This window comes from Brienomyrus brachyistius, chromosome 18 (assembly GCF_023856365.1).
Source record: "Brienomyrus brachyistius isolate T26 chromosome 18, BBRACH_0.4, whole genome shotgun sequence".
NCBI classification, from domain to species: domain Eukaryota; kingdom Metazoa; phylum Chordata; class Actinopteri; order Osteoglossiformes; family Mormyridae; genus Brienomyrus; species Brienomyrus brachyistius.
In genome coordinates this window covers 12459434-12484146 of record NC_064550.1, presented here as the reverse complement: position 1 = coordinate 12484146, position 24713 = coordinate 12459434, and the positions used below count along the sequence as shown (strand labels likewise).

General features: G+C 46.2%; 3 protein-coding genes across 4 annotated transcripts; all 3 read left to right on the top strand.

Annotated features, from left to right (window-relative positions):
* The first annotated feature begins 883 nt into the window (after positions 1-883).
* rskrb (ribosomal protein S6 kinase related b) lies at positions 884-9596 on the top strand. Its single transcript, XM_048982503.1, has 12 exons — positions 884-1059; positions 1648-1905; positions 2264-2347; positions 2856-2924; positions 3384-3453; positions 5646-5753; positions 6056-6096; positions 6193-6220; positions 6883-6972; positions 7532-7620; positions 7782-7892; positions 8100-9596. The coding sequence occupies exons 1-12, from the start codon at positions 1030-1032 to the stop codon at positions 8397-8399; spliced, it is 1278 nt and encodes a 425-aa protein (XP_048838460.1). The 5' UTR covers positions 884-1029; the 3' UTR covers positions 8400-9596.
* Positions 9597-10438: 842 nt separating this feature from the next.
* aldocb (aldolase C, fructose-bisphosphate, b) lies at positions 10439-16823 on the top strand. 2 transcript variants are annotated; one of them, XM_048982873.1, is made up of 9 exons: positions 10439-10569; positions 12642-12774; positions 12919-13130; positions 14516-14570; positions 14657-14817; positions 15128-15211; positions 15312-15486; positions 15569-15768; positions 15891-16823. In XM_048982873.1, the coding sequence occupies exons 2-9, from the start codon at positions 12663-12665 to the stop codon at positions 15984-15986; spliced, it is 1095 nt and encodes a 364-aa protein (XP_048838830.1). In that variant the 5' UTR covers positions 10439-10569; positions 12642-12662; the 3' UTR covers positions 15987-16823. The 2 variants fall into 2 exon arrangements, with proteins under 2 accessions (XP_048838830.1, XP_048838829.1); XM_048982872.1 differs by having other exon boundaries at positions 10476-10602.
* Positions 16824-17905: 1082 nt separating this feature from the next.
* pigs (phosphatidylinositol glycan anchor biosynthesis, class S) lies at positions 17906-24672 on the top strand. Its single transcript, XM_048982870.1, is given in 14 exon segments — positions 17906-17946; positions 18269-18408; positions 18583-18694; positions 18867-18956; positions 19294-19385; positions 19477-19711; positions 20132-20274; positions 20598-20712; positions 21361-21506; positions 21880-21983; positions 22653-22863; positions 23206-23259; positions 23261-23395; positions 23397-24672. Coding segments are annotated over 14 exon segments (1686 nt in total). The 5' UTR covers positions 17906-17927; the 3' UTR covers positions 23487-24672.
* Positions 24673-24713: the final 41 nt, after the last annotated feature.

Here is a 24713-nt window from a genome sequence, read left to right as displayed (position 1 = left end):
TCAGATTTCCATAATATATAGGGTGACCAGATAATCCATGTCAGGGAGGACACTTAGAGCTACTTCAGATTTTACAAATTGCATTAAATCTGAAAAGCTCCTGTGTTTGACTAAATAGTTCAGTTCTTCTTGTGCGTTGACTGGTTTGTTTCCTTAACTGAAAGATTCATCCAGTTGTTGCACATTAACATTAGTGACACATGCATGATCACAGGAGACTGACCTACCAGCACACAGCAAGAATTCAGGTGCTTTTAATTGAAATGGTAGTTTACAAATCCTGTCCTAGCTCAAAGTGTCCTCCCTGACATGGATTATCTGGGCACCCTAATAATATAACAACCGGCAAAGATAACTTTAGTATATTTTATATACCATCTACATGCTAACTTAAGTGAAATAAGTAGGGCGTATAATCCGTGTTTGTTTTCTTCAAATGTCGAAACGTACGATGTGACAGTATCGTTGTTTATAATTGTTGTTCGTTGTACATTTTATAATTTTGACTATTGGCAGAATTTCAGCACTCAATTTACGTTTATTAATTTAGCTGGTGGAAACCCTGCGAAATGCATCAAGTACTGTTTGTAAACAGCACTGCTCTTGGATTGTAAAAAATACCTTTTGCTGCTTTTAGAATCTAACCAGTTTATGATTGGTTAAAAGTTACTGTCATAAGAATCTGATTTGGAAGGATCTCTCTTTTCATGAATTATTCATGTACAAATTTACGCAAAAATGCTGCGCAAACTCGTAAACTTCCCAAGTACATTGTGAAATAGTAAAGAATGTCGGTCACAACGAACGTATTAGCATGAGTTATTAAATATTTATGAGATGGGTGGTCCCACTGCTTACGTCAACAAAACAGCGATTATTTTGTTTATCCGGGACCATCCCGAAAATCCTAGCGGTCTCCATGCGTAGTGTGAGATGGACAGCCGACAGCTCACAAGCCGATGTCCTTGTCGTTAAAAAAATGATGGATTAAATGTTCCGTGTTTCTAAAAGAGCGGAACCAGTAATATAATGGGGGCTGATGCTAGTGTAAACAGAAAGGTAAGTGCCGCATTGCTTTAACTGCATGTCCGGCATGGGGCATTTTGATATAATGTCATTTAAGAGGGTGAATCGTACGCTTCCACTTCGGTAGTATATTAACTGAATTTTACTTTTCGGGTTTAGTCCGGCCAGCTCTGTGAAGGCGAACATCACGCAGAATCTGTTTTAGGAAACTAAGTTTACACGTTTTAAATCGAGTTTGTGCGTTTCCTTCTTCAGGCTGCCACAGTTGTGCGTTTTTTTTTCTCAGTGATTAATAAATTGGTTTAAAGAAAAATAAAAACATCATGCTTAAAGTTTCTCCAGAATCCGAGTTAAGAGCTTCTGCTTTAAAATGAGTCTGATTTAAATCACGGTGGCCCTTAAGAGGTTTGCTTGTTTCAAAGGTAGGTGAAGGATCTCCATCCTATTCTTCAGAATGTCTTTTGTTTTTAAATAAAAGTCTGGAGTTTCCATTCTGAATTGAATGCAGTTCTTTTTCCACTAATCAGCAATGTAATTAAAATGTGTATGAAATTCCTTAGGTAGGAGTTAACATTGGGCTGATATTGTTGGTACCAATTGGCCTCTTGTTCACCTAAACAGGCAGCAGACAGTCAATGTCACTCACGCTGGAGGGCCTTCTTCTCAAGTCTGGGCATCGCTTCTGCTTTTGAGCTCCACAAGCTCTGCGTGGGGGGGCGACGCATGGTAGAGAACCAGTGCGCTGACAGACCCCAGTGCCCCCCCCTCCCCTCCTCAGGCCCCGAGGAGCCCTGGGTGGAGTGGAGCCTGCCAGCCTTCATCTCCATGTTCCTGCCTGAGTTTCCACACCGCAGTATTCCAGGATCCGAGAAATTCCAGGTAGGGTATCCTCACCAGCTCACCCCATCAGCCGACGCCGACCTCTGTGCTCAGCCGTCCTTGCTAATGCGGAGATCAGCAGACCGACGCATTTGCTGTGCAGCTCCGATGACCGTGACGCCGGTGTTTGTCAAATTGGAAATTGAAGCCTCGATCCTGATGGGGTCAGCGTGTCCTCCCAGTTAGTCTGTCAGTTGTAGCTGTTTTCGTGAACAAAATAAGCCAGAGAATCTCCTGGGTGGCTAATGTGTGGGTTCTAACATACAAAGCAGGTTTACTGGAGCTTGATTAATGTGCTGTGTTCAAATCGGTCTCTCTCCTGGACCAGAACGATCCATCTCCCTGTTTGTTCTCACAGTTCCTGGGATACATTGCCAAAGGTTCCTTTGGGCCTATCCTGAAGGTGAAGGACAGGTTCAAAGAGAAGACTTATGCTGTGAAGGTCAGCTTCTGTTTGTATTTTCCATTCAGAACCTCGTGTGTGCAACAGATATAGAGCAGAGTAGAGTAGAATGCAATGCATGTACTTTATTGATCGCCATGGGCAAATTATCTTTTCACCTATCTTATCTTGCTCTCCATGAGACACACAGACACATACTGAGGTGAGAACAAACTTTGGGGTTACAGTGCAGGATCAGCCAGTGTGCAGTGCCCCTGGAGCTGGGGGTTTAGGACCTTGCTCAAGGGTCCAACAGTGGCATAAGTCTGAGCCATGCAGAGCCCTGTACAAAAACCTGCATGGATTCAGGATGCATCCCATTTTCTTCCGAGCCAAATTTCTAGAGAGTTCAGGTTCATTTCAAGCTGAAGATTCCCAGTGATTCCTGTGTAATTGTTTTCACCTAGATGGTCGGCATCTGTAGGATTTTGGCTCATTCTTGCATGAACCAGGCACCTGCCTTGGCCTGATCTTGCTATTTTGTTCTGCATTGTCTTGTGTTTGCTAGATGGTACCAAAATCTGAGGTGCTGAGGCTGGGAATCCTCCAGCAGTCGAAGGAGGAGGTCATCGTTCAGGTGTGTCTTACAGCTGGTCGCTGCTCACTGCATCTCCTGGCGCCTGATTGAGAACTGGATGAAAACCTTGCTGTGTGTTTATTCCTGAGGGTCTGTGCTGTCCATGTTCAGATGAATCAAACCATTGCCATCGTTACATCAACGCTGCGTTCACTGACCCCTCTGTGTAGTGCCATTTTATGCATGGAACCGTTCTAGTATCGAAATACTGATGGTTCAGCCCAAGAACTTGTACTAAAGGGTCACCAGTGGGAGACTCCTAAGTGGGATTCTAGCCTGCATCTTTACACCATCTCTGTTGCCCCACTAAATTCCAACCCAGTTCCTTTAAAACGGACATTGCAAGGGATTAGGATGTTCCATTGCTCTGCGACTTTTTAAGAGCCCCTCCCCACTGGCCCCGCCCCCAAAGGCTGCTGCTTCGCTGCTGACACCTGGTGTTGCTGACTGTCCCTGCAGCGTCAGGTCCGTCACCCTTTCCTCCACGACCTGCAGGACTGTTGGCAGACCCAGAACCACCTCTTCATTAGTGAGTGACCAGGGGCACACCCTCCCCCCCCTTCCCTTAAACCCACCCCACCCCTACCCACAACCCCTACCCCGCCCGCAAACTCCTTCAGTCCCTGAGGGTACTTCTGACTGACCTGTGCTGCAATCCTGTGCAGATGCAGGCTCAGTGTAGTGATCAACACTGGAATAAGGCAGTGGTCCTGCAGTAGTAGGTAGTATAAGTACCACAGCGGGTACAATGGCCAGGAGAAGCACTTCAGCCAAAATCATTTTCAGGTGACTGAAATAAAACATGAAAACATGAATTTAAAGCCCTTGCTGTGCACGGTCTGTGATCTCCACGTAAGACTCTGCACATGTATGTCTGTCTGCTGTCCCATGGACCTGAGGGAATGTTATCTCAGTATGGAAGGTATGACAGTAAATCCCTACTTGACTTAATAATGAATAATGCAAAATGACGACTCTCTATGAACCAGGCAGTGTAAGTGCTTGGCGGTTAATGAGAAGCCTTTCTAGTGAGTGTAAGTTAGTTGTGATCTCTTTTGAGAGCCCTGAGCGTAAGTGCACATGTGTGAGCTCAGAGCCCTTGCTAATCCACTGGCTTTGTGTCCAGTGCGGGGGAGATAATCCCCCCCGGCCAGGCATGACCCTAGCTGGTATCCATTGATTGAGGCTCTGGATCCGTGCCCGTTGCTAAGGAACAGTGCTCGCTAATTCCAAAGGACAGATCTGATGGCTTGTCACTCCGCACTGCGAATGTGACTGTGGTTCACTAGAACAACTCCCACGTACTGGGAACTGGAGAGGACAGTCTGGCAGCTAAACAGTAAAGAGCAGAACTAACCTACATCCCAGGGAAGGGTTAAAGTTACATGGCTGGCACTAATGGTTCTCGTTCTCAGCTTGATTTTCATCCACCGCGTCCCACACACAACATTCCTGATCTTCTCCAAGTTTCTGGCAAACAGTTCCATTCGATGTCAGCTCAGGCCGGGATGGAGCTCAGGCCGTGACAGAGCTTAGCCCTTAAAGACCACTCCCATGTTCCTCTCCCACTGACCTCACAGCCTCTGTCATGTCCAGGACAGTACTGACAGAGCTTCATTGTGTGACATACCTCCATCAGTGGTTCCTCACCCTGCTTCTGGAGAACCTCTCCTCTGCAGATTTCACATGCTGTCCAAAGTAGCCTCTCGTGAGGCAATTAGCCATGACGGCAAAAAGGGTTTTAATGAATCTCACGCCAACAAATTTCATATATATTTCGAAGCTCTGATGTTAACTCAGTTGGTGTGTAGCTGATAACTGTTATTGGCAACATGAACAATCCTCCAATGGTCTAAATGTTGGATGGATACATAGGATCTTTTCAGGACAAGGAACCACTGCTGTACCTTGGGCCCATAGAGGTAGGTATTCCTTAGCTGTAGCACCTACTTCTATGGGATGCAATCCTCCCTCCTCCATCTAGTTATGCTGAGCATGTGTACCTATAATTTCTAAATGTTTATAGACTTTCAGATAGTACTATATGGCAGACACCATGCAGAGATCTGGAAAAAATTGAGACCGCGCTAATGTTTTTAAATCTGCATTTTCAAATCCTGGTTTAATCCCGGTTCTGCTGGCAGAGGCTACGCTGAGCGGCAGGCTGCTTCCAGGCTCAAAGTTTCTAAGACAGCAGTACACAAGAAAAGAGTGCAGCAGGAGACACTGTGAATGACCAGAAACCAGCCAGGTAGAGGGGAGAAGCAACTTTCTAATGCCAGAAATGACCATCAACTTATCCAACAGTGCCTCAAATACTGGAGGATGACCTAAAGTGACCTTCACAAAGAATGATAAAGATTAAATGCAGGTAGGAAGTGCACTGCTAGGACAGTTCGTAACAGGCTCCTAGAAGCAGGACTGAAGATCCATAAAGCAAAGAAGAAGCCCTTCATTATTGAGAAGCAGGGAAGAGCCAGGCAGGAGCTTACAAAAAATGTATATTTTACTCGGATATATCCCATAAATTGAGAAATGAGTGAAACTGTAAGTTATGCTGTGGTCTCTTAATTTTTTCCAGAGTTGTAGATGTTTTTTTTTTTTTTTTATACCTGTGTACTTCCCGCCATGATTACTGTAATAGCCTGAAGTTGAATATGTCACATTCTTACCTACTATGGTCCTGAGGTCAGAGTTAGTGACATTGCATTTCTCTTACAGTGTGTGATTACTGTAGCACTGGAGACCTCTACACCTACTGGGTGATGATTGGCCAGTTTGCAGAGGATGCTGTGAAGGTCTTTGCTGCTGAGCTGGGCTCTGCTCTTGGTAAATGAGACTATGCTGTGATTGAGAAGCTGCTCTAAGGCTCTGCTCTGCGTGAGTGAGTCTGTGCTGTGGTTGAGTAAGGCTGCTGTAAGGCCCTGCTCTGGGTGAGTGAGACTGTGCTGTGGTTGAGTAAGGCTGCTCTGAGTCTCTGCTCTGGGTGAGTGACACTGTGCTGTGGTTGAGTAAGGCTGCTCTGAGGCTCTGCTCTGGGTGAGTGACACTGTGCTGTGGTTGAGTAAGGCTGCTCTGAGGTTCTGCTCTGAGTGAATACTGTCACCTCTCTCTCTTTTTGTGTTTAATAGGTTTCCTGCATGACTTTGGGATCATGCACAGGGATGTGAAGGTGAGAATTTATGTATGTTAAAATAAAGGTAGACTCGGAGAGCACCAATTAATGTACCTCTTTCTTGTATTGCTGACAGTCTCTGTTTCTCTGTAGATGGAGAATGTTCTTCTATCCGACCAAGGTAAAGAGATCCATCCATCCATCTTCCAAACCGCTTATCCTATTGGGTCACGGGGGGTCCGGAGCCTATCCCGGAAGCAATGGGCATAAGGCAGGGAACAATCCAGGATGGGGGGCCAGCCTATCGCAGGGCACACTCACACACCACTCACTCACACATGCACACCTACGGGCAATTTAGCAAGTCTAGTCAGCTTTAGCATGTTTTTGGACTGTGGGGGGAAACCAGAGTACCTGGAGAAAACCCCACGACGACATGGGGAGAACATGCAAACTCCACACACATGTAACCCAGGCGGAGACTCGAACCCGGGCCCCAGAGGTGTGAGGCGACAGTGCTAACCACTGCACCACCATGCCGCCCCCGATAAAGAGATCATTTGTGCTAAAAGAGCCTCAAGAGGGACTTGACGTCCTACAAGAACAGAAAGGATTATTCTGGAGCAAATGTTTGTGTTTTACCAGTAGGATTAAATATTGCACAATTGCGTCGTTATTTGATAGTTAGTTTGAAGATTAATTTTCGTCAAGTTAAATGAACACACAGTATGTATTGGTTTATGATTTTAGTTGTTCAGTGACAGGAATAATTATGATGAATTATTTCCAAGCACACCCTGCAGTAGTGTGTAAGCTGTGTGTGCTTTACTTGGCTGGGTCCAGGCCATCTCCGCCTAGCTGATTTCGGGCTGTCCCGCCGTGTGGAACGAGGTGCAAGGGCCTTCACCATCTGCGGTACCATGCAGTACATGGGTAAGATGTTCAGGGCTGAGGTTCTGTTAAAGATTTTAGGGTTTGTTAGAAGTTGTAGCTCCTGCTGGAGTACCACTTGCACACGACCCTGGGCGTTAATTGGAAGCTCGGCTTAGCTGCGCTCATGCATAGTTGACCCCTTGACAGCCATATTTGCAACATGCTGTTTGCAGTGCTGGGCAGTTCAGGTCCAGAAGCTACAAATCCAGACCAAGATTTTGTTTCTACCAACCTGTTAAGTTCTCTGTGTCTGTGACTCTTTATGTTCACTTGGGTGGTAGAAACAAAATCTTGGTCTGGATTTGTAGCTTCTGGAACTGAAATACCCAACACTAACTATTTGCCTCAATTGTACGTCACTTTGGACAAAGATGTCTGCTAAATATGTAAAATCTAAAATACGAGCCATATGCTAAAAATATAAAATATTGAAATACATGATTTTTTACTAAAAAAATACGAATGGCAGCATTTTCAGTGAATATGCTAATTATTAATGATGAGATAATGATGGCGGCTCACATTGCTGACAGCATTGTCTGCTATTTCTGCCGGACAGCCCCTGAAGTTCTGAGTGGGGGACCCTATAGCCATGCAGCTGATTGGTGGTCCCTAGGCATTCTCCTCTTTGCCATGGTGACAGGACATGTGAGTTCATATATAGTAACAGTATATAGTTTTCATGTAATTTGAGTGGGTTAGATTGTGTACAGTATACCAGCACTGACTTATCATTCAGTGTGGGTGTGTGTGTGGTGATGTGTCCCTGTGTATGTGTATATATGACTCACTGCCTGGACTCTCTGCAGTTCCCTTTACCTCCAGAACCAGATCACAGCACAATGCTGAGGAAAGTGCGGAGCTTCCCATACGAAATGCCCGAGACCTTCAGCCCACCTCTAGCACTGCTGCTTTTAGAGGTGAATGGGGGTTCCAGAACACGCCCTACACACCCCACTCTACTGACCAATGACCAATTAGATTGCGGGTCATGTGACCTGTAGTGTCATCGCTAGGATTACTAATGGCACACTTAATTGGGTAAAGCAGATTGTGGTAAGTGTGATAATAGACCAGTGTCTTTCTGAATGTCTAATATGATGGACCGCCCCTTCTCCACACTCCAGCTCCTGTGTAAGACCCCCGTGACGCGGCTGCACACCCTGGAGCGATTCCAGCACCAGACCTTCTTCCGTGGCACCCCCTTTGACTCTCAGCTTCTTCAGAAGACCCCCATGGAGCTCATCCTGGAGCTGAAGCATCGGCCCGACCGCGAGGCTAAAGCCCGCCGTGGCTTGGACTCGGAACCCTTCCAGGACTTCGACTGTGACCTCCTTGGTTCCCCTCTCACATCAACCATAGACCTGCCCCCCACTCCCACTGGCAGCCTCCCTCCAAAAACCACCAATGAGGAGGTATTTGTGTGACATGGCTGATGGCAAATAAGGAGGGGTCTTTCATAAGCAGACAGTAAATTCAAGATGCAGAAATGGGGTTTGGAAACTGCCCTGTCATCACTCGAAAATAACCGAAGAGCTTAAACCCTCCTCTGTCCCCTTCCAGAGTACATTTCTCCTCAATAGTACGGAGGTGAGGGGTCATCCGAAGGACGATGAAACAAAACAGGAAATGTTTGGAGACATTCCTGGGTCAGTGTCTGGACCAGCCCCAAATACCTGCCCAGGAACTTCATCCCTCATTCTCCTCAATGTCGGACAGAAGAGGAAGGCTATACGCTTCCTCCTGGTGTTTTTAGATAGACCGACATCCCATTTAGCCCCAGGGGCAGCTGTGATCTATTCCATATCTCAACGCTGAGTGTTGAAACCTAACGGGAGTTCATCCACATAACGTCAAGGTGTGGAGATACGATTTCACTGTGCTGCTGTTGTGTGGGATGATGAATATAGAACAAGCTGCTCTGGGTCACTTTCCTAGCTGCTTTGGTAGAACGACACCTCACATGTAACCTTGGCTGCTTAGTGGGGCTAAAGTGCAGAGTTAACTGGTTGACAGGTATTTTCTCTGGCTCGCCGACAGCCTCCCCTGGCACCATTACAGATAAGTCAGTCGTCGTCTTTTATATTCAGCCATTTTTCACTTTTCTTTTTTTGACCTGTTGATTTTTTTTTTGATGGTATTGTTCTATTGATTGTTCAACCAGGACTTTGAAGGTGTATAAACTGTTGAAAATGGAGACTTGATCCCTTTCCACAGACAAATAATTACAGTGTCTTACAATAAACAAAATACAAAGGTGTTAGACTCATTGAGTCAGATTTAAGGAGGAGTGTCTGTCAGTTTCTGCCTTAAGACCTCGCAGTTGTTTTCACCACATTGAATAAAGACAAGGTTAGGCCATGAGAGGCTTAAACTACTCATCAAAGTAATTGTTTTTAACGTGATAGAATGAGCCATGAACAGTATATCACAGTTTTGTCCTTCAGTCAATTTATTTCCACATTTTTTAAAATACTTAGATGTAATTTGTCTATTTATAAACTGCCGGCATTATTTATATTGTATAAAAGTATTACTCTCTCAGTCATTACTGTTTGTCTTAACAGAAGAATGACTGATCGGCGGTATTTCATTTCTCGTTGTCATTAAACGTTGTTACTGTGTATCGTCTGTCTGAAGTCTGTGGCCTACTTGAGCGACCCTGAGCTACGCAGCAGGAGGCGCGGCGCCGACCTGCACGGTCCATCCATCAGAGCCTATGGCTGTTCGATATTTTCCATTACAAATAGGATATTATTTATTCAAGATGCGTTAAAATGCGCAGTGTTACAGAGAAGCGTCCGCTTCGACAAGGACATTTGGATTTGGTGAGCTAATCTTAGCCCCTAGTTTGGCTCTGTTTCGGTTTATTGAAAGAAAGAGAAGCAAATCAATGTCTGCTTTCCAGTACTCACGCCAGCTCCTGCTGTAGGGAAGCAGTTTGTGTTTCTTTTAGTTACACCTTCTCCCTGACAGGAGGAGACACCTGTCGGATGACTTAAACCGGAACATTAAGATGCATTTATTTAACAGACGCATATTTTACCAGACAACAAAAAAATCAAAGTGGAGACATAACTGAGACATTAAGGACTTCGTAATAAATGTGTTGTGGTTCCACCCACTAGAGTGAAATAGATGCGCTAGTTTATAAAAAAAAAAAAAACTAAGAACACGTATTAATATTAATGAAAATACTAATTATTCGTGTATTATAGATGATATGAATAATGTAATGAGTATTGCGTTTCGGATTTTAGCAGTAGATGGCGCGACATTCACTTAAACAAATCTGTGTACCGGATAACAAAACTGGTGAAACTGGTTCATGTCAATCGGGATATCCTGTACACTCTTAATTTTTAAAAAGAGGAGAGCAGACGTGCAGATGCACCATAAACTCACGGCCGGGGACATGATGTATGGAGCCCAATGTGAGATCGTGCTCGTGGGCGTGGCCTGGCCGCTAAGCCCCGCCCCCAAATGGCCCTGTTTTGTAAGTCGTCACGTAGCTCTGCGGCACAGACCCTCAGTTCTCCGCTCTGCTTACACATACCAGTCCGACGGCCGGTAACCTCCTCCTCTCTCCTTTTACAGGTGAGATACGGGCGGTGCTTCATCTTGTACCTAGTAAGCTTCGCACTGTTTTTGCATTTTTATAGACGAATTGAGTAGACTCTCAAGTATTAGTGGATAGCATATTTGTATTTTTGCATTATTTCTTAGTTGTGATGCATGCTCATTTAATATTGAGAGTTGCTTATAAATCTCCGTGGCTTCTTGAGCCCGCAGGTGGTTATATTTGGTCGATGTGTTCGGATTAGTGGTTGGGCCGCATGGTGTACATCGCATATTGTCAATCGTATGAACTATCCTAGATTAATCTCTCGTTAACCCAACACATACAAAACTGCGAATTAGATACGTGGGATCTGTTTCAATAAATGTATTATTAGATTTGGCTTTTTTGCGCATCAGTGCATTTCGTTGAAATGATAAGGCTTCCAGCATTTGAGCAGTTAACGTGATGACGATCCTGAAAAACCAAGAACTTGGCGTCAAGTGGGCACGTTGTCTGGCGCCCGTGAATGACATGCATCGAAAAATGCACTTGTCTTTGGAGCAAGTAATAAACGCGGAAAATATCTAAAATGGCTACTGATTGTCGTCCGTGTTAAATATAATTTGTTATACTGCAGTAGGTTTTTTCATGCTTCTAAATTTCTAAATGTAATTACTTCAATTGACCGAGTATTGGAGTTACTTTCCTTGAATGGTGCGTCAGCAAAACGATGATGTCTTATTAATGCTTAGGCAGTGCCGATGAGCTGAAATGCACGGGGATGTAGCTGTGTGCGTGTAGGACGAGGAGTCAGCTGAGTGGTACCCCCCCCTCCTCTCCCCTCCTCTCCCGTCTGCCGACACCAGCCGGTCAGGTGTCCCTTCAGTTTAAAGCACAATTGTTGTTATTGGAATGGCGGATAGCGTTTGTGGTTGTCTGGTGGTTTTTTTTAAAGAGCCTGCTCTGTATTTCCGGTTAGATCAGAGCACACTAGTGTATTTGCTCGGATCAAACTGAATCCGTACTGTCCTGCACTGAATCTGCACCGTGAATGTAACGTGACGCCGCAATGGTTATGGTGCGCAAGGGTGCATAATGGGACTATATGTTTTTCTTTGATATATAACCCTAAGTAATAAAAATAAATGGATAGTTTGAGTACAGGACTCTGTCATTCACGTTCCATATTTGAGCATCATTCGTGGTTAAATGAAAAGATTTCTGTTTTTTTATTTTTTGTGTGACAGGACCTTTTTGTCACAGTCGTGGGCAGAGAAGTGTTAACGGAGCCTGTAGGCACCTAAAATAATGACTGGAACTTGCTATTAGGATGCAGCTCTTAAAGCCTGGGACTGGCTCTCCCCTTTCTGATGATTTGGCTGCATATCTGTGTCTCCTTGGTGTTTCATAGAGGTGAGGATGGGGGGGAGGGGGTTCAATGGGGCTGTTTGTTGGGAAGCCCGTGCAGACTAAGTATACAGGAGTTCTGGATTTTCACGGCGTTTTCATGCCTCGGCCTGGCGTTTGCCTGTGGTGAGACATGTGGAGAACCTTGTATGTCTGCCTTTTGTTCTGTTTGACACCGGTGCTGATACGTGACCTGCTCTAGTGTGTCCTTGGGTATAAATAGCCCCATGTCTCGATGTCACTGCTTTGTGTCGGGGGTGCTGCCGGTTTCACACAGTATAAACACCTCTGATAATGTTATTAAAAAGCGGATGAGGGGATATTTCACCCCAAAGTGAGCTGACGCTTATGTAATCCCTCCAGGATTGGTTACCATGACCACCACAGGCCCTGTTGTGTCTCTTATGTAAGGCGAGCCTGTCGGCCAATCAGAGTGAATGAAGGGCGGGGCTTCTGAAAAGCGGCCATGTGAGAGTGGGGACCGCCTGTAGCGTTTCGGCTGGGATCCGCACTTACTTGACTGACATGGTAGAGGCAATCCACCGCAGAGGGTTCCGCTTTACACTCATTACCGCTAACACAGTACAATGGCGCTATAGAGGAGGAGTATCTCTGAAAGTCTGTCACACAGGTACAGGCTGGTCTCTGAGGTGTGTAGTGTAGGAAGAAATCTATTTGACACCCCCCACTGCCCCCCCAGGACCCATAAGCCAGAGCCAAGATGACGCACCAGGTCCCCGCCCTCACTGCTGAGCAGAAGAAGGAGCTGCAGGACATCGCCCAACGCATTGTGGCTCCCGGGAAGGGCATCCTGGCCGCTGATGAGTCTGTGGGTCAGTAGAGGGAGCTAGAGGGCTAGAAATTTAGCAAAGGGTCAAAACGAGGGTGCGGGGCAAATGGGCATAACTCGTATCCAGCACAAGTGATTCTCAGTCTAAAAACAGCGGTTTTGTCCCTGCGTGTGTCTGTCCATACAGGCAGCATGGCAAAGCGGTTCAATCAGATCGGTGTGGAGAACACGGAGGAGAACCGGCGGCTATACCGGCAGCTTCTGTTCACTGCCGACACGCGCATCGACAGCTGCATTGGTGGCGTCATCTTCTTCCACGAGACCCTGTACCAGAACACCGACGATGGCACATCATTCACCAAGTTGATCAAGGACCGGGGCATGGTCGTGGGCATCAAGGTGCGGTGATGTGGGTGGGGCTCGACCGGGTTGCCACACGGCTGACACTTTGATTCAGATTTGAATCACTTATGCCATCGAATGTATCATTAATTTCTTTAATTACATCCTGCTCAAGGATACAAAAGAATCTAAATCCTATCCAGTGCTCCAGGGCCTCTGTTAAACATATTAACCTTGAGGAGGGTAAGCTAGGAGGAAGGTGACCACTATATTTATCAGATCTGGAAAGAGATTGACGGTGCTTAAGACCAATAGGAGACATGGTAACAGGAAGTGGGGGGCGGTACTGGTACTTCTGCTTCTCCTATAGTCTTGCAAAGGATCTTTTGCTACACTGTTGCTGCCTGATCTGTACAGCCTACCCGATCTGTTCCTTCAGGAACCGGTTCATCTGTAGTGTACATGTCGTTGCCAGATTTGGACCTTGCATGTGCTCCGAGTTGAAGCATGCATACACTGAATATTTAACGTCTGGTAGAGAACAATGCATGCAACAGTGTTTGCGACTGTCGGTGCCAGTCTGATTTTTTTTTTAATTAATTTTTTTTTCTTTACAGGAAAACACTTGTCACTTGTTTGTTGTACTGTCAGGTATTAGGGATATATGCAATTACTGGGTTGTAGGTCTCAAACCTTGGACCACATTTTTTTATAATATGACGATAATGGTCATATATGTACGCACGCACACAGACAATACTTTGCACATCATTTTTACAATGGTATATATTTGTGCCTTTTTCACACTAAATAAATACTGACATTCCCTTTTCTCATATTTATTAGTGATATTTTCTGATATTTTGTTATTTATTACTGTTTAGTTGTTGGTAATATGTTTGATTTTCTTTGTTGTTGTGACCCAAATTTTCCCTCTGGGGATCAATACAGTGTGATTGTATTAAGCCGTTTTTACATTTTAATGAAATATTATGTAGTAATTGTGCCCGTGAGAGGTAAAGTGGGCTATCCCACAAAAACAAAGTTTCGAGAAAATGAGCTCCAAAGTTGAAATTTTTTCAAAAAATCTGTGTGCTTATACCCTACAATTGATATATTTCATAGGTAGCACAGATCTCGGTATATTTAAAAGACAGATAGACCCTCAATAATTAATATTGGACACTAAACTCATTTTTGCCTGACGTGGGATAGCCCACTTTACCTCTCAAGGGCACAATTATAATGACAGTTTTACTTTTAGCGCAGTTACGTTCTCATACATTGGGGGCTGCTGTACACACACATGTATGCTGTAGATGAACCTGATCCAGAAGGAATGGATTGGGTAGGCTGTATTGATCAGGAAGCTTCATGTACTCCAGAAGAGGATTCTAATTGCCATTTTGTGTAATTATCAGCCCGTCTGTCTCCCTCTGTAGGTTGACAAGGGTGTGGTACCACTGGCTGGAACAGACGGAGAGACCACCACCCAGGGTATGGCACACTCACACAAACACCTGCTGGGGTGATTTGCATGGTAACTTCAGTCCCCATAATCCTTTGCTGTTCCCATCCCACAGGCCTGGACGGCCTCTCTGAGCGATGTGCCCAGTACAAGAAGGACGGGGCCGACTTCGCCAAGTGGCGCTGTGTGCTGAAGATCAGCGAGCATACGCCCTCCCAGCTGGCCATCATGGAGAACGCCAACGTGCTGGCCCGCTACGCCAGTATTTGCCAGCAGGTGAGGGGGCGGAGACGCTGTCATCCAATGGGGATGGACAGTAGCCTGCTTTGTGGAAGTTGCCTATCTGTCTAGTAGTGATGGACAAATGGAGCTTCATGAACCATTTATGTATTTTTTTTTTTCACCCCACTAGATGGCGCTCTTGGTTTGCTTTTGGGAATGCTTTGAGCCCTTTTGAATAGAGCACCATCTAGTGGGGTCAGAAAATACAGCAGATGGTTCACGAAGATTCACTTCTTCATCACTACGGTTTAGTACCAACTGTAGGACTAAGGATTGTAATGGTGATCTCTTTATTTTGTTTCAGAATGGAATCGTGCCCATTGTGGAGCCTGAGATCTTGCCAGATGGCGATCATGACCTAAAGCGCTGTCAGTATGTCACGGAGAAGGTGCGTGTGGGACAGATGAATCTATGAGCTTTAGGAGAGCCTGTCTGGTTTCTGTGCAGATTGGCAGCTCTGACCCACCGCCTACCTATGTACGCTCCAGGTCTTGGCTGCTGTATACAAGGCCCTGTCAGACCATCACGTGTATCTAGAGGGCACCCTGCTGAAGCCCAATATGGTGACCCCAGGCCACGCCTGTCCCAGCAAGGTCACCGGGGAGGAGATCGCCATGGCGACTGTTACCGCCCTGCGTCGCACAGTCCCTCCCGCCGTCACCGGTAGCATCATGCCTGTCTCCGCTCAGGTCGACGCACCGTTGAATTGTGGCTGATTGGTGTTGGTGCCCCTGTGTGCCTGTAGGTGTGACTTTCCTGTCTGGAGGTCAGAGTGAGGAAGAGGCTTCCATCAACCTGAACGCCATCAACACTTGTCCCTTGGCCAAGCCGTGGGCGCTCACCTTCTCCTACGGCCGCGCCCTGCAAGCCTCTGCCCTCAACGCTTGGCGTGGGCAGAAGGAGAACGAGAAGGCTGCCACGGAGGAGTTCATCAAACGGGCGGAGGTACATGCATATTGGCCCGTCTTCAGCTGTGGGCCGGTTCTTTATGCTGAAGCCCCGGCCTGTAGGTTAGAGGTGCTTAATTGACAAGCTTCTGCCCAATATCCATGATTTCTGTTTCCCAGGTCAATGGCTTGGCGGCACTGGGCAAGTACATCTCCAGTGGAGGCGGCAGCGGAGCAGCCGGGCAGTCCCTCTACGTAGCCAATCATGCTTACTGAGCTGCCCAATCACAGCCGTGTTCCAGCTTCTGCTGACCAATAGTATCTTCTGCTGCTGCTATGGTTTTTTTTTTTCCCTTCAGTGTCATCAACCAGCACAAGCCTTCGCTGTCTTCAGTACTTTAGGTCACTATATTTCTAAAATGAGTGTTGATATTAGATTGTATGTCGTATGAAACGTATCAGGAGTGGTTTGGCTGGGAGAAGCTACTGGAGAAATAGCTAGCTGGGCATTACAGATTAATACTATATTTTATATATATATATTATAATATAGTGTTTAACTGTTCAGGAGAACGTGGGTTAAGTGTTATGGGTACTAAGCACTTTCTTAGATTAGAATCCGGAAGAAGACACATATTGATGCATAAATACAGACTGCGATGGAGTTTCAAAGTATTTCCCTGTTTGTGGGCAGCCTGCATGAATACTATCATACTGGCAGTGTTGTCCTTTCATTATTTAACACAGCAATGGTAGCAGCTTGGGAAGAATTGTAGCTGTAAGTGACTAAATACTATCAATCTCTTATCTTACCTGTCTTTCAACCAAGTTGTGGGATGCTATCGTCACTAAAGAATATGATCGTCAGTTTAAATTGTAGCAATGTTGTGTGTGACTTTGTGCTCCCAGTGTGTGTGATGCTTCCGTGTCAGTCTGCATCCCGCCCTTTTCCCAAGCGCGCAGCCAGAAGCTCACTCACCCGGGGCGTCTCTGCTTGCTGTCCAAACAGCTATTGGCTGGGTCTCTCATGTGGGTGTGGTCTACTACTGTGATAGATGTGTTGTCCACCTGGTGTACCAAATAGTGAAGAAAAATAAACTAGACATCTGGAAATCTGTGTGGAGTCCTCATGTTGTATTGAATGATGTGATATGGAACCATCAATTCCATGACATTTCTACCACATACAGTTATTGTAGAAGATCCATCTTAAAACCATTCTTCTTGGTCAGGGTTGTCGGGGGGGGGTATCCTAGGCAACATATTCATACGGCAGGGGTATGCCCCAGACAGAATGCATTTTGCAAACCAGTTTTACTGTTACCCAAGCTGACCTTCATACTACATTCTACAATTGTGCCACCGGCTCTGCTGCTGACCAGGCCTCAGTCAGGTGATCCTAAGTAGCAGAGTGAGTAACTTTCCACCTCCTGTCCACCGAGGATTCATGTGTCTATAGAGGGTCAGTGGTTGGATTCATGTAGGATCTGAGCACACTGGCAAATAAAGGAATGGGCACAACATGTTTGTTGGCCGATGGGGGGGGCATTTTCCCAGGGCACCATACAAGCTAGAACCACCATCGTCTGAGCATATTATTTACCATGAGGATTTTTAAAGGATATTAAGAACGGTTATTAAGGGGAAAGGGTATGATTTTGAGCAATCCCTGTCATGCCAAAGGAGTTTGATGATCGGTTCTTGTATCAGTTCAATTGTGACATCGTGAGAGTAGTTCAAAGGATATAGCTTGACGACTGACATTTTTTTTTTGCGTTGGCCAAAGAATACAACGTAATTCGATATTTTGATTCCTTTAAATTTGCTGCTTGCTGTTTGTTTTAATGCTCTGGTTTCTCTAAAATAGCCATAATATCTGATTGCGTGCGTGTATATATATTTTCCGTAAGCCACTGGCATATTTCAGGGCAATAGGAGACAGGACAAACAGGTAAAATAAATATAGGAATAAATATGAATGCGTAAAAATAAATATGGATATGTGGATATGGATGTAAAAAAAATTATATAATATAAAATAAAAAAAATTAAATGCTCTTAATTAAAATACAAAAATCTTTTTGACATGGCAAAACACCTTATAAATCTATAACGTCCTGTAGTGCGGAGCGCTAGTTAGTGATTGGAGGAGAATTTAGCTCAAGCTCTGATTGGACAGAATTGTATCCAATCAAATGCGTCTTCATTCAGACAGCAATGGCTACGGCGGAAGTGGGTGAGTGCAAATTTCTGTGTCATACAACACAGAATGTATTCCTAATTTTACTTTTATATTGATACATTTTGAAATAAATGTTTAGTGCACGAAAGAGCTATATTTTCACCACATTGCTTGATCCCGATGTAGAAAGACGTGACTATTGATGTGTCTAGTTAACTGGATGGCAGGTGCTATTTCACATAATGGTAATATGTACGTATACTAAATTCATAAACTCCACAGCTTCGATCGATTGACTCTTCACTGGGTTAAGCGAGTTTGCACATGTGACAGTCGCACATCTGTTAATCACACCCATCGCTGTCATGTTTTTCAGAGAAGTTCCGAGGGCGATATGCGGCGCTCTCTGTGGCGGCGGTCGTGATAATGGTGGGCATTCCGCTTTGGTGGAAGACCACCGAGACCTACCGCGCCTGGCTCCCCTACTCTCAAATCCGGGAGCTCGATTCGCTGCAGGTAACTTAACTAGATTTGCACCAGAAGACGTGTAATCGTGCTTAGGTAGTGGTAAGAAAGTTGAACCAGAAGCGAATATCGCCACTTTTTCCGCCTGAGCTATATTAGATTTCAGTGGTGCTGCTGCCAGGTGACGGAATCAGTTGTAATGATTGTCGTGGGTGCCCATCACAGCTCCAGCTTAGCATGGAGGTGGAGGTGGTGTTCTCCAGGGGCACACTGACCCCAGAGCAGCAAAAGAAGGTTCCCCTGAGCCAGATTCGGGAGGAGCAGCACCAGGTGAATGGTGAGTCAAGATGCTGATGAAAGATGACTTTGCAGGTTGGAGAAGGTCTTTTCTAAGATTAGTTAATCAATTTCAAACCAAGGCACCAAACGATTAGGAGGTTATCATTCATTAAAAGTTGTGCTCCTTCAGTACTATACAGCTGGCTGTGTATAAAATTCCTTCTACTCAGAAAACACAAGACTGAAGTACCGCTATGAGACAAAGTACCGAACGGCCACTGTCATGGAGGAGGACGCCCTGGGCCAGCCAAGCGCTGAAGGTGGCTATGCTTCTCTTTAGCGGATAGCTTTAGTGACTGCTAAAACAAGGGGCGGGGGTGCTTTTGACTGATCACCACAAGCCTGTTACCAGCCGTTAGCTGCTGTGCAGCAGAGGCAGATCAGCCAGATTCCTTAAAGAATCAGCGGTAGGAATCGATAGACTCTTTTGGAGATGCCCTGCTTTAATATCAGCTGGATTAGGCTATAACAGGCAACCTGAGTACATTAGAATTTCATTTTATATGACTGGCTGTTTACTTTCAGTTAGATGTGTGTAATGCGTAGGAGAGTGTGAGAGTTGTAGTTTTTCTGATGTGCCTGTGGCCGGCTGGCCAGATGCTGACTTCTCCCTACACAGGCTCAGTGAGAGTCCCTGTGGCTCAGTGGTGGTGTACGTCATCCCCCGGTCGTCCACGCTGCTGCCACAGGTCAGAGGTTGTGCACAATGAGGTTTTTTTTTAACTCGCACATTTGCACACGCACTAGAAACTGAGTCTAACGGCTGTTTTCTTCCTTCAGAGTGTGAAGGTGTACGTGGGGCAAAGGAGGACGGCGCTGCTGCGGGGCTGGGAAGGCCTGGGAGGGAGCTTGAAGGAGGCTCTAGCTGTCCTGGAGCCGCAGGTGGAACAGGTGCTGCGGACGATGTCCTTCAGTCACAGTGACATCACAGCTGCACTCGGTGACCGGGTCCGCGGCAGTCGGCTCAGCAGGGAGAGCCTGGCCGACAGCATGAGGGCCTTCAAGTCCAGCCCCGGTGAGGGTCGCTAGCTCCGCCTTTTCCACTAGGTGGCGCTCAGCTTCCGGCTTCTCCACAACACACCCAGGCAGCCTTTGTCTTTCAGCCGTATCTCTTCATCCACAAGTGTTTTTTTTCCTCCTCCTCTCTCTCCTTCTCTCCGTCCCACGTTTCAAAACTCGATCTCAGACTTCATTTCCGCATCAATCTCCTCCCTCCTCATTAATCACCTTTCTTATCCTCAGATTTTGCCCCCGTCCTGGGTTATTCCCTGTCTTGCGGCTATAGGCTCCGGACCCCCCCCACGACCCTGAATAAGATGAGCGGTTACAGAAAACGAATGGATGGAATACAAAATGTCGATGCAGTAATCAGAGGACCAGCAGATGGCTGGTCTTCTCCTAACCCTAATCCCTTGTTACCTGCCCCCTCCCCCAGGCTACGAGATCACTTTCAGCCTGCTGAACCCAGACCCCCAGTCCCACAATCTGCACTGGGACATCGAGGGGGCGGTGCGGACCTACATCCAGCCACTGCTGGATAAGCTGGCTCCCGTGGCCAACCACTCATTGGACTCGCAGGTACTTCTTCTGCTCCAATGTCATGCTTTTGTGTCTCAGCAAATGCTCCTGAGCAGAAAGGCGGGGTCTCAGGTTCTGAGGAATCACAGCTGTGAATAGATGATCGTCGCACAGGATTCCCCGGCCTAAACATCACTAAAGAACCCCCCCCCCCCCCACCCCACATACCCTGATTTTTTTTTTTATTTTGTAGAGAAGATATAGAGAGAAGGATCCAAAGTACAGTGATCTTGCAGTGAACACAGTACATGTTTGTAGACACCACTGTTTACATGCAGTTGTTTCTGTGGCATCACACCTCCTGTCCTCCATGTTGCTTTTAGATCCTGTACTACGCCGTCCTGGGGGTCAAGCCCCGTTTTAACCGCGAGCTGTCGGCGTACACACTCAGCGCGGAGAGCCTGGCCCATGTAATCAACCCCATAGAAGCCAAGCTAGGTGAGCTTGTCTGTCCATCTGTGACACTTATTCATTCCTCATTGGTTGGGATCTGGGTCTTCAGTATCCAGTTATCAGAGGTGGAAAGTTCAGTCCAGAAAGGAGAAATCCAGATTAAGGTTTTGTTTCTACCAACCAATTGAGTGCTCTGTGACTGTGACTCTTTGGGTGAATCTCAATTAGCAAGTGGATGGTTCTCCATGTTTTCCACGCAAAGACCGTACTTGCGGTCTTGGCCAAACCAGTCTTGCTAACTTGCCTTCCAAAGATGAACTTAGGGTGCAATGAATCATGGGATTGGTCTCGTTTGGCAAGGATGCAACCGATGAATACTTGATATTTGGGACAGAGCAAGACCAACATCCAGAGATTTTTACCATCTTCTGTACTTTTGTTTTTAGTATTGGAACTAGTCTTCAGTAATGGAAGATGACGTAAAACAGGTACACGAGAACACAACTACGGTCAAGTACACATATTGAAATTCACCCCTTATGCTCAACTGCTTGGTTGAAACCAAATCTTGGTCTGGATTTCTTCTTTCTGGACCTGAACTTTCCACCACTGCCAGCCCAATTGTAATTCTGCAGATCCATCCCCATGACACTGTGTTGATGCTGACTGGTACCTTGTGTCCTGCCCTGTTAGGCTCCAATGCAGCCTCGTCAAACCCAGTGCTTAACTTCCTCCTGTATGTTCCGGACGCCCATCACGCCCCCCTTCTCATCCAGGACCAGGGCAAGCGGGAGGTGCCCAGCAATGCATTCCACAGCCCCCGCTGGGGGGGCATCATGGTGAATACCTAGTTGCAGCTATGTGGACAACACCTGTCACCGTGGAGACAGTTGCCGTAATGCGTTAGCCAGGGCTTGACCCTTACCCTAACCCCCCCCCCCCCCCAAAAAAAAAAAAAGAAAACAAACAGAAAAAACAGGCATTTTGCAGTCCTTGGAGGTTCAGAGATGTCTACAGACTGAGAGATGCGTGCGTATATGTGTGGTACAATGCTTAGGACTTGGCTGCATGCACAAACACACAGATTCTCCAGTATACCTACGATGGGTGATATTGGCCCACGCTGTCCTTCTGGGTTGGCCGGCACCAGATGCACGTTTAGGCTGAAGTTCTGCAAATCCTGACCCCCGGCCTGTCATCCTCTCTCCCCAGGTATACAACGTGAAGGACCAATACGGCCCAGAGGCTGAGCTTCCGGTTCACCATCAACATTGACATGGCCCCGTGTGATGGGGGTGTTCCCTGTCGCAGCTGCGGTTAGTGCTGGGAGGGGGTGGGAGGAGATAGGTGTCAGTCACATTTCCGGAGCAATCGTTTACTTCTGAGGTCGGAGCTGGGAATGACGTCACACCCGAGTTATCCACATTCTATCGCGACAAGTTGGAAGGCCATTGAGCAACATCACTTCTAGCCAGGTTCATTGTTAGGTGCAGCCATCTTGAATTTTGAGATCAGGGTTGCAGAAGTTCTTCTGACTTGCTGAGCTGGAATCCCGACTTCAGGGGTCATTCCAATTGAAGTATCACAATAGGGCCTTGGAAATTCTGACTTTCAAGATCAATTGGAACCCTGCATAACCAGTGGCAGCTGGTGAACTAGTCACTTTTACACATAAGCTTTATGGCTCAGTGGGAATTGCAACAGTGGTCCAGGCTAGCGGGAAATTTAGTAGCTAAGATAAGCCTTAAAAAGCTGGAGGTTGGTGTTTTCAGTCTTTAGAAATCTCTAATCTGCACCTATTAAGAAGGAAGTTCCTTAATTTTTTAAATTCAGGTGTATACATTAATAATTTAATGCGTATATAATCACAGTGCTGGCTGAGCAGAAGAATAATTAAACTGGCATATTCTGGTGAGGATTGTCTTTGTGTTTAAGCTCATGGCTGTGTGTGTGTGTGTGTGTGTGTGTGTGTGTTTCCACTGCAGGCTGATGCTGGGCGTGCAGCCAGCCCGCCCGGCTCCGGGATTCCTGCTCCAAAGCCCAGGCAGTGCCGGGCTGACGGACTGGGAGCTGGACCGCCTCCAGTGGACACGCAGCGTGGAGAACGTGGCTATGGCCAGCACCACCATCACCTCGCTGGCCCAGCTGCTGAATCAGATCGGCAACATCGTGATTAACGACAACATCGCACAGCAGGTCAGCCCAGAAACGAAACTAATCATCAATCAGTCTATCTTCAAATCACTTAAACTTGGTTTTGTGGGGCCTGGAGCCCTGTCTCAGGCAGTATAATGTACGCTTGTGGGAGTTTTACTTGCACAAAAATGTTCTGAGGGCTGAACAAAAAAATGATTAGTTATTTCTCTGAACCAATCACATTGTAGAGGAGGCGGTCTGATTGGTTGCCGTTCAGAGATGCCAATTATAAAGCCAGTCATTGATACTGAATGACTGGGATGGTGGCTTGTCTATAGTGTGGCTAATTAGTGGCAAGTCTTCAGAGACCATCCTGATTGGCTGTCCCCCTCTGTGCTGCAGGTGTCAAGCGCTGTGACCTCGCTACAGGCAGCTGTGGCAGAGCTGGAGGCTGGAAAACCTGGCCTTCGCTCTGCAGTATAGCCGTGAGGCCATCCTAGCCTCTGAGAGGGCCTTTTTTGATCCGTCGCTGCTGCACCTGCTCTACTTCCCCGACGACCAAAAGTTCGCCATCTACATCCCTCTGTTCCTGCCCCATGTGCGTCCCCATCCTGCTCTCGCTACTGAAGATGCTGGGTGAGATTCGGAGGAGTCGCGCAGAGAGGCGTGCTAAGAAGGACTAAGAGACCTGCATCCTTCGACTTAGAGAAATGGAGATATATTTAAATAAGCAAAGCCACACAGGAACAAGGTACCATGCCGGGGCCGCTCGAGCGCACGCGGACGGTTTTCTGCATTTCAACTCTTCAAGGCTTGATGCTCCATGGCAACCAGTCGGCTGGGTGTAAGATCACCGTGTGATGTGACTGAAATGTAGCGATGAGCACTGAAGTCCAAACCTCTAACCTGTTCCCTTCATCAAGAGAAACTAACATCATTTCGGTTGTCTTGCATGTGGCAGCGTTTCTTTTAAAATTGTATGACCTGCAATCTTTTTTTCACACTACACCTGTTTTTCATCTCTATTTTAAGCACACTGTGCTCTGGGACCCCAGCCCAGCCTTACTTGTGAAGACATGCATCTCTGTAGAAGTGCTACTTTTATGTGATATTCGCCTTCAAATAATGGATGACATCTATTACTTGTTCACTTTGATTTGTAATGCGATTGCATAATATCGTCTTCATTGTTGTGAGTGACTTGTTTCATTAAGGGGGCTTCCTGGAGTATAAGCCAGGCTTCAGAATTTCTCAGGGCAGGGGAAAAAAAATACTGAAAAGTTTGTATCTGCACTGCTGAAAACACAAGGAAAAATAATGTGGCATGGAATTGACTGCTGGGTGAATGTATTTTCTGTTTCATTTTGTTATGTTGATGGTTTGCCAGTGTTGGATTTGCGGTGGGTTTTTTGTGAAATGTAACCTCTGAATAAGGACATGACAAACAATGTTCTCATGCTCTTTTCTCGTTCCTCATGGTGACTATACTTCATTGGTTGATGGGCCAAGGGATTTCAGTTGAGGGAGCATACATAAGCTGCCTTGGTGGGGGGGTGGACTAAGTAGCTAAGTTTGCAAATAGAAGATTATGGACCTCGGGCAGATGGGCAATATGGATATATATTTAGCCACAAATTTAACTGACAGAACTGTGAAAGGAATACCTTTTGAATATATTTTAAATATCTTGTCATAAAGGGGCAAACGCGAGTTTCTTATGTGCTTTTGCGCTGTTATGACGGGAGAAAACCGCGCCATTTAACCTTTATACGGAGAACGATTTACGAACCAGTTACGTCAATTCGCGACATGGCCCTATCATCTACTTTGCCACTATCCGGTAACCTGCCGAAGGCGGAAAGATCACTGGTTGATTTGACCGAGTTACACATTCTTTATTTTTACAATTT